Source organism: Haplochromis burtoni, unplaced genomic scaffold, assembly GCF_018398535.1.
Source record: "Haplochromis burtoni strain Fernald_Lab_line unplaced genomic scaffold, NCSU_Asbu1 Contig_401, whole genome shotgun sequence".
Classification (NCBI taxonomy): Eukaryota; Metazoa; Chordata; class Actinopteri; order Cichliformes; family Cichlidae; genus Haplochromis; species Haplochromis burtoni.
Genome location: NW_024582762.1, coordinates 153820 through 162898, shown reverse-complemented (window position 1 = coordinate 162898; position 9079 = coordinate 153820). Strand labels below are relative to the sequence as shown.

The window sequence follows — 9079 nt, the reverse complement described above, 5'->3', positions numbered from 1 at the left end:
GCCCCATGATTGGAAGGTCAGGGGTTCGATTCCCCTGAACGGCTACCCTGAGGCCCCTGAGGTACCGTCCCTACACACTGCTCCCCGGGCGCTGCACTGGCGGCTGCCCACTGCTTCACTGGGTGAATGGGTTAAATGCAGAGGAACTATTTCCCTATGGGGACTAACACGCACACTTTCACTACACTTTACAGCTGAGACTGAAGAAGTCACTTGGATGAGTGACGAAACGTTTCTCCAACTGAAAATGTCCAGATGAACAGAATCAACCTTTTGGGATTTACTTACCTGGATGATTAAGCACACATCAAGACGTTATTTTATTAAAAATTTTAAAATGTTAGCAGCACAAACAAACATTTTTGCAGCACAAACCAGCACAAACGTAGCACAAACGTTTGATACCACTTTTGTTGGATTTGAAGAAGGTGGGGGGGTAACTTCAATCAATCAATCAATCAAAATTTATTTATATAGCACATTTTTAAGACCGAAGTACACCAAAGTGCTTTCCAGTAAAATCGCAGTACAAATAAAATCACACATAATACAAATATATAAATATAAGATAATTACATAATCTAAATACAGAGCCAGATGTAAATTACCCTAATTCGCCTTAAATGCCAGATCAAACAAATACGTTTTTAAACGTGATTTAAAAGACTGAATGGAATCTGACGCGCGAATATGAAGAGGGAGAGTATTCCATAGCCTGGGTGCAGCAACGGCAAAGGCACGGTCTCCTCTGGTCTTCAGCCGAGACCTAGGTTGCACCAAGAGCAGTTGGCCCGATGATCTTAGTGCTCTCTGAGGGCTGTACAGACAGAGGAGATCAGCTAAGTAGTCAGGTGCCATATTGTTTAAAATTTTATAAGTAAACAATAGAATTTTAAAATCAATTCGATATTTGATAGGAAGCCAGTGTAAATTTTTCAGAACAGGGGTGATAGAGTCAAACTTTCTAGTGCCGGTCAAGAGACGTGCTGCGGCATTCTGGACCAGCTGCAGACGCTGCAGAAGAGAAGATTGTAGACCCAAGTAGAGTGAGTTACAATAGTCCAGTCTTGACGTAATGAAAGCATGAATGAGTTTCTCCATATCTTTGTGTGGTATGTAGGGTTTAGCCTTAGAGATTAGGCGTTCACTCACATCTGGGGGATAGGACAGGGAGAAAGAATGAAAGAAAGAGAAGGAGAGAAAGAAAAACAGAGGGGAGAAGAGATGGTGAGAAAGGGGGGAAGAAAGAAAGAAAAACAAACAAAACACCTGGATCACCTGTGTGGAGAAAAAAACCCCAGAAGAGAAAACAAATAAAAAAGAGCAACATAATAAATACAGCACCATCACAATAAACTAGCTAGCAGTAGATAACAGTAGATACTAAATATTAAACGATATTGTGCAGCACGCAAGATAGACAGCGCACAATGTGCTTTGAGGCAGCAGCCAAGAAAGCTGTAGTCCGCGTCTGTGAACACCCGTGTGTACACCTGTGTGGATCAGCATGCTTGTATTCCAAAGGTTTCTCCATGTAACGATCTGCTAGGGAGTGTGGGGAGCCACAGCCCCGTCCTCCAGGGCATGAAGCAGGTATGGAGGAGATCCAGGCCCCAGACATCCAGAGGCCCCAGAGTTTTTTAATGCCTTTTAGTGTTATTGCATATTCTTTGTTCAGGAACAACAGCGTCCATAGATTAAGTTACCGGATTGCATTTATAACCAGTTGAGCGTTGTTTGCGGTTAGTTCATAACACAACTGTAAACACGCCCAGCTTCAAAGTCTCCCTTTTTTTTCTTTTGTTCAGTTAAATTCAAGCTGCTTAAATCTGTCATGGACATTCAGCAGGTCGCTGCAAAAAATCCTGCAAAAGACTATGATGACCTGTTTGATGATGACGATGACAGACTGATGGATGAAGGACTGAGTGACACAAAGTCTCCAGCTAAGAAAGCCGTTGGCTGGGACGATGACGATGACGATTTCCTGGTGCCTGCGACTGGGCGGGTGAAGAACAGAGGAGCGTTCCTGGATGACGAGAACTCATTAGGTGGGTGAAGATGGGGTCATTGAGGGGGCGAATACAGATGGAAGATAAAAGCGAGGTGCTCTGGCCATCACAAACTCCTGCTGTACCTAACTATTATTTTCATCATTGATTGATCTTGCAGTTATGTTCTCGAGCAATAGTTTGTTCCTTAAAATGTCAGAAATAATTGAAAGTGTATTACAAAACACAGGAAACGCAACGTTCAAAGATCGAGATTAGGATATTAGAAATTCTTGCGAAGGGAAGGCTAAAAGCTTTTCTGTGTGCAGAAAAAAACAGATTCGACTTTGTGAAAGAAGCAAAAAAAAAATCCTAACTAAAGAGCTCAATTGCAAAAGTTCAACATCAAAACAAGTGTTTAGAGTTTTTATTTGACTTTTGATCAGAAAGTCTGTAGCATGAACTTGGATTTCAGGCTCAAGAGGCACAGTTACAACTGTTTGCATGAATTTCCACCACCTGCAGTCAATGTTTAACCTGTTAATTATCGTTATGTTTGTCATCATTATAAGCAAAGCAAATGTTTCCTAAAGTCAGCACTATCTAGTGGAGAAGGCAGTGAAGTTTGTCTTTGTGCAGGTTAGCCTATTGCGGTCTTTAACTGGTAATGTTAATCTATGGGGGAAAAAAATAATTAGGTGATTAAAGTTACAAGGTGTTCAGATTTTAGAAGAAGTGAAACTGTGATCATCGCTGCATGTCTCAGCATACATCGCACATGAATGGAGACATCACCTGAAATTACTCCATTTATTTTTTTGTTTTTTTCATTCAGACACAGGATCACTGAAGCTTGGTCAGGACAAATTGGGGGAAAAGGTGCTCATAATGGGGGTTGAATCTCTTGTGCTTCTCAGTTTGCAGAGGAAGTAGAGTTGCTGTTGGTCTTCTCCACATTCAGGGACAGGTTGTTGTTGCTGTACCACTCTGGCAGATGGTTAACTTCACCCCTGTAGTAGATCCCGTCGTGGGTCAGCAGAGTGAAGAGAAGGGAGCTCAACACACATCCTTGGGGAGCCCCCGTATTCAGTGTTCTTGGGCTGGAGGTGTTGCTGTCGACCCGTACTGTCTGCTGTCTTCCTGTCAAGAAATCTAGCAGCCCGTTATACAGCAAGGTGCTGATCCCCAGCAGATCCGGTTTGTGAATGAGTTGCTGGGGAATGATGGTGTTGAATGCTGAACTGAAGTCTATGAACAGCACTCTGACATATGAGTCTCTAGTGTTCAGATGTGTGAGGGCTGAGTGAGGGGCAGTTGAAATTCCATCATCGGTTGAGCGTTTTGACCGATATGCGAACTGAAATGGATCCAGGTTGGGGAAAAGCGATCATTTGATTTGATGCATGACTAACCGTTCAAAGCTCTTCATAATGATGGAGGTGAGTTTGACAGGACGGTAGTCCTTAAAGCAGGAGGTAGATGACTTCTTGGGTACAGTAATGATGGTGGAGGCTTTGAGGCATGTGGGAACGACGGCCTGACCCTAGTGATGTGTTAAAGATGTCTGTGAAGACATTTGTGAGTTCCACAGCATAGTCCGTCAGTGCTCGTCTAAGGATGTTATCAGGACCTGGAGCTTTGCGTGTACTGATTTTGGCAAGGGATCTCCACACACTGTCTGGGGATTGTGTCACCACGGTCTGTAGAGGTTTGTATTCTTTGCCACTGCCTCCAAGTATCTCTGCTGTCGCTGAAGCTTTGCTGCAGCTGATGCCACAGGTTTGCCCTTGCTGTTCTTAGACCTAATTCCCGGCTCTGAAGGCTTGCATTTTTCAACCTTAGGAGCATTTAAACCTGACCTGTGAGCCATGGTTTCTGATTGGCCCGGACAGTGATAGTCCTGGTCTCCGTGACATCATCGATGCATTTTGGGATGTAGGCAATGACAGTTTCTGTATATTCCTGAAAGTCTGTGGTGTTGTCGTGTGTGGCAGCCTGTGGTGGAAAAGCAGTGCCTCTGAGGACCCTTCTGGCCACACCTGTACCTGCTTACGAACCGATTTGGTGACTTTGACCAGGGGCCTGGGGGAACCCATGGCACACCTAGATTTCTGCCTGTACTGACCCTTATGCAAAATAGGTGGAATTAAGACACAGTTCCAAAAGCAAACACAACTGATCAGTGCTGAGGGTGGTCCTGTTGCTGAGGTTGGGGTGATCCTGTCATCTCTTATGAACGACCTCCAATGCTTCTATGACTGGGATGCAAGTGAAGACAGATGTAACATCTCTCTCTCACTGTACATATACTGTGTATAAAATTAGGGAAACATAACCTGCACAAACAAAATAATTTGCAGGACAAATGTTTGACATCAATTTTGTTCGATTTGAAGAAGGTAGGGGGGCCAATTTCACTCACATGTGTTTATAAGGTTGGGGAAACCTGCAGTCAGCTGAGACTGAAGAAGTCACTTGGATGAGTGACGAAACGTTTCTCCAACTGAAAATGTCCAGATGAACAGAATGAACCTTTTGGGATTTACTTACCTGGATGATTAAGCACGCATCAAGACGTTATTTTATTAAAAATTTTAAAATGTTAGCAGCACAAACAAACATTTTTGCAGCACAAACCAGCACAAACGTTTGACATCAATTTTGTTTGATTCCATTAATATGGGGGGGCTGGTTGACCTCTAGAAATTTTTGTTAATATCTTTAAAATAATAGCGGCACAAACAAAAATTTCTGCAGCACAAACGTAGCACAAACGTTTGACATCAATTTTGTTGGATTTGGGTAATGTGGGGGGGCTGGTTGACCTTTTGACCTTTACCTTTTCATTAATATCTTTAAAACAGAAGCAGCGCAAACGAAAATTTTAGCAGCACAAACGTAGCACAGTTGATTGACACCCATTTAGTTTGATTTAATTAATGTAGGGGGGCTGGTTGACCTCTGATGACCTCTAGAAATTTTTATTAATATCTTTAAAATGATAGTAGCACAAACGAAAATTTTTGCAGCACAAACCAGCACAAACGTAGCACAAACGTTTGATACCACTTTTGTTGGATTTGAAGAAGGTGGGGGGGCCAACTTCACTCACATGTCCCCCAGTCATGTCTGTCCCGTTTGTAGCAACCAAAAATAAAATAAATACATAATTATAATAAAGGTCAATCAAATGGACCAATATGGCAAGGCCATGATGATCCACTTGGTAAAATAAATCCACTTGGCATCTTTCTTGGCCGTAAGACAACAATTCTGATGGCTAAAGATCCAAACGGGACAACAAAGAAAGATTAAAAAAGAAAAAAAAAAAAGGTAGTGTAGTGATAACTTCCTGATTTTAAAGGTTTGACCTGTAAATTTATGTTTTACAAGTGACTTGTCTGTAGTTAGATTTCCTTTTATTACGGCAGAGATCTATCCCAGCTAATCTAATGAAGAAAGATAACCTGCAGAGCTGGATGAGTCTCAGAATCTTACTTCATGGTACAGGGATGTACAGAGGGGGTACAAAAAAAGGTTACTTGAGCAGTACCTTGGTCGTATTGTTATCAGCTGTGGAGGTGCCGAGTCCGTCCAGCAGGCCCAGGCAGCCCTCAGTGTCCGTGTAGGCAATATGGCTGCCTGATGGATGCCAGGCCAAACTGCACACTGTGAAGCCTTTCTCGTGTTTCTGCCTACAGCAGAGAGCAGAAAGCTTAAACTTTAGTGATGAGCAACATCTACTGTTCAATGTTGCTTTTGGCAGAGACTACAAGAAGATTGACATCATCTGTGCACAAACTATATAAAGAGACAAGCCGAAGAAAGAACACACGATTTGTTTAATACAAATACTGGGGGAGGGGGAAAACACATAATAAACTATTCCTTTAATGATGACACCAGCCTTTAAGTCTCGGTTATCTTTAGCCCTCAAGCACTGGGAACCAAGGTAAACAATTTCATCAGCATCAGTCCCCTAAACTGGTTTACCTTTTACCCGTCATATATATGCTTTTAAATTCACTCAGCGTCTGCACAGCTTTGTTTCCTACCTTTCCACACACAGCTTGCTGTTCACGTCCCACACTGTAAGTAAACCCCCCACGCAGCCAGCTGCCAGGAAACGCTCGCAAGGAGACCAAGACACCACGTTAATGGGCTGCAAAAATTAAGGAGGGGAAATCAAATTTAAGAAAAAAGAAAAATAATGATTGAGTTGTTTCAGCTATTTAATATCTAAATAACTCACTCACTGGTTTTAATAAAACAAACAAACAAACAAACAAACAAACAAACAAACAGTAAAAACTCTCACAAAGGGGTTTAAAATAAATTAAATAAACCTTTAATGAAATAAAACTACCATTCAATTCTTCTTTAAGGTCAGACTAAGAAGTGAATAATATATATACACTAGGAACAAAAGTACCTGGCCACACCTGCTAAAAGATATAGTCAGTATTTTTTTAAGGTTATTTAAAACATAAAAGAACATTGTACTCAAAAATATCTCTTTATTTGTAATTACATCTTCCAACAAACTGATATGTTCTCATAAACCTAGAATTAATCAATTAAAAATTCATACAAGGGGAAGAAGTGACTCATAAACTCGTATCAGACTCCTTTCACAAAGTTTTGAAGAGTAAATAGAATGAGTCCTGCTAAAGGGTGAGGTGCTGCAACAGGAAGCCATCATGGCAACAATGCAGTTAATTAAACTTCTTCCCTCCCAGATATTTCAGGATCTATTGTAAATGATATTGTTGCAAAGTGGAAGGGTTTAGGAACATGTCAAGTTACAGAGCGGGGTCACCAAGTGCTGAGGTGCACAGGGTGTAAAAGCCTCCAGCGCTCTGCTGACTCAGTAACTGCAGAGTTCAAACCTCCTCCTGTGGTGAGAGCTTCATGGTGTGGACTTCAATGGCTGAGCTGCACCTATACACAGTTAGTACTTTGTCCATATAGTACTTAAGCAGTCTCAAGCTAAACCTTCTTCAAAAAAATAATCGTATCTAGCCTTTTATCTTATCTAATCACAGAGTGGTTTCACACAGTGATTCTCCCATTGTATCAAACAGACCATTAAAATTTTACTTTGTATTTCTGTAGTGAATACTTTCTTTCTAAACCCAGAACTTTATTTTAAAACCTGTGTTTGCACTGTCTGTGCCTTTTGCAATTATCCTGCTGTGTAGTAAAGGCCATCCAGGTGGCAAGTCCAGTTCTACTATTTTATTAGCCTGGTCCTCAACATTAAATAAGTAATGCATGTCTGCGTGTTTCACCCTGCAGTGTACGAATTTAACTTGCATCTCAAGCTTGGTAGTGCTAGCTGATAACTTAACAGTCCACCCTTCAAACTAAATGTATTCATTTTTGATATAGAAGAAACATCCCAGTCCAACTAAAAATGTGATGTCCCAGATGCTGCTTCCTTCTTTAACATACAGTCTTTGGTCATGATGCCAAAAGCAGTGCTAAATATTGCTGTACTACTTAGCATTAGCATACAAATGGATCAGCATATTGATGTCCTAGACAGGATTGTGAGGCCATGTACACAGTTACAACAAATACTGCTTATACTGATAGTCAGGTGTACAATGTGCACCACGTCAACAATACTGGACCTCACCTGTGCGAGCAGATCATCGGACAGAGTGCTCACGTGGTCCCAGGAGCCTCGTTCATACAGGTGTACCTTGGTTTCAACAGGAACAGCTAAAAACTGACAAATGCAAATGTTTTGTTATTTTAGGACTGATGTCTTTGTCGCTCTCATTCAAGGTAGCAAAGAGACGTGTCACCAACCTTTCCCATCCCGGGCTGCCAGGCCAAACGACACAGAGACTTGGCGTTAGTGACGTCATTTGACTTCTGCAGCAGAGGCCAACTGATCACCTGAGTCTGAGAAAGAAGATAAAAATCATGTAGAAAATCAGAATTATGTGCATTTTTCTAATTGAAAAGTGCTGAAATGCTGATGTACCTGCTCCTCAATATTCCACACCACCACAGAGCCATCACAGCTAGCAGAGGCCTGAAAGACAAAGGCGACAGTGATGTGATGTACGACAGGTGTCCTCAGGTTATAAATTCTCTTCTCTCCTTTTTTTTTTAATTTTTTAAACACTGTGTGGTTCTCTTTTGTATTTATACATTTAAATGAAAACTCTAAATGGAAGCAACCACAGTAATATGATGAGGAGCAATGGGGCGTGGGTTCATATTAAGTTGCAATGAAATGAAGATATTGTCCCATTTGTAACTCAACACAAATACTCACTTCAGCCTCTGTGTTGAATTTCTGCTTTCAGACACAAGGTTCACTCACCAAGAAGTCATCTTTGGGGTCAAAGGTGACGCTGAGGACAGGTGCCTCGTGACCCCTGAGTGTTTTCTGTTGACTGCTGTCTGACACCTCCACCACCTTAACCATGAAGTCACTGTGGAAAAAGGACAAAGGTAAGCTGTGTTCACACGTCACCGACTGCCTGCCAGTGAGCAGCGGCATAGTTGAGAGGAAGGGTCCATCAGCTGTGACCTAACACAAGTGCAAATTGTCAAATCAATGAACAAGAGGAGCAAAACATCACAGATTTCCTTCACCGTCTACCAGAAGGTAGATGCCGAATCTGCCCTAACAGCCACAGATGCCTGAATCTGAACAATCAATCCCACTACTGAAATTACCAGGGTGAAAATAGCAGCATCAATACGGCACCTTGCTCTGTGCTTTTATTACTGTCATAAACCTGTTTAGGGCAAATCATTTCTGGCAGCAAACACACGTTTATCTCCAATCTGGACTAATCAGAAACCAATCCGCCTGTGAGCTGGAAACATCACAGCTGTGTGGAGCTGATTCTGCACTGAAGGAACAATAGGGCTTCGGAGTTGACGTCACGCCGCAATGCATTGTGGGAGCGCGGCGGCATTTTCGGGGTCTACGAATCAAATCAAACACACTGTGTTGGAACGACGATTACAAGATGCTTAAAAGCTGCTCAAAAGAGAATGAACTGTATAGAGACCGATTGCGTCCAGAGGCGAAGCAGCGGTACTTGCAGAAAATAGCTGCA

General features: G+C 42.0%; 2 protein-coding genes and 1 long non-coding RNA gene across 3 annotated transcripts in view; 2 read left to right on the top strand and 1 right to left on the bottom strand.

Moving 5' to 3' along the window:
* Positions 1-1621: 1621 nt before the first annotated feature.
* Positions 1622-2924, top strand: LOC121812013 (WD repeat and HMG-box DNA-binding protein 1-like). The gene is made up of 2 exons (XM_042212923.1): positions 1622-2051; positions 2827-2924. The coding sequence occupies exons 1-2, from the start codon at positions 1835-1837 to the stop codon at positions 2922-2924; spliced, it is 315 nt and encodes a 104-aa protein (XP_042068857.1). The 5' UTR covers positions 1622-1834.
* Positions 2925-5529: 2605 nt separating this feature from the next.
* The window catches only part of LOC102311559 (WD repeat and HMG-box DNA-binding protein 1-like), a 6435-nt gene continuing 2885 nt past the window's right edge, over positions 5530-9079 (bottom strand). Inside the window, exons 5-10 of the mRNA XM_005944420.3 lie at positions 8332-8443; positions 7987-8037; positions 7809-7904; positions 7633-7725; positions 6047-6153; positions 5530-5686 (exon numbers count right to left, since the gene is read on the bottom strand). Coding sequence (XP_005944482.1) covers positions 5530-5686; positions 6047-6153; positions 7633-7725; positions 7809-7904; positions 7987-8037; positions 8332-8443 — 616 coding nt within the window. The remainder of the gene's footprint in view (positions 5687-6046; positions 6154-7632; positions 7726-7808; positions 7905-7986; positions 8038-8331; positions 8444-9079) is intronic.
* The window catches only part of LOC121812014, a 2933-nt gene continuing 1754 nt past the window's right edge, over positions 7901-9079 (top strand). The window contains exons 1-2 of the long non-coding RNA XR_006052811.1: positions 7901-8085; positions 8315-8462. This is a non-coding gene — a long non-coding RNA (uncharacterized LOC121812014). The remainder of the gene's footprint in view (positions 8086-8314; positions 8463-9079) is intronic.

What these genes read in the sequence shown, in the direction of transcription:
- LOC121812013 (XM_042212923.1), top strand. Translation starts at nt 1,835, where the DNA reads ATGGACATTCAGCAGGTCGCTGCAAAAAATCCTGCAAAAGACTATGAT. An exon ending in GGATGACGAGAACTCATTAG is followed by an intron (nt 2,052 to 2,826) that starts GTGGGTGAAGAT and finishes TTTTTCATTCAG; the next exon opens with ACACAGGATCACTGAAGCTT.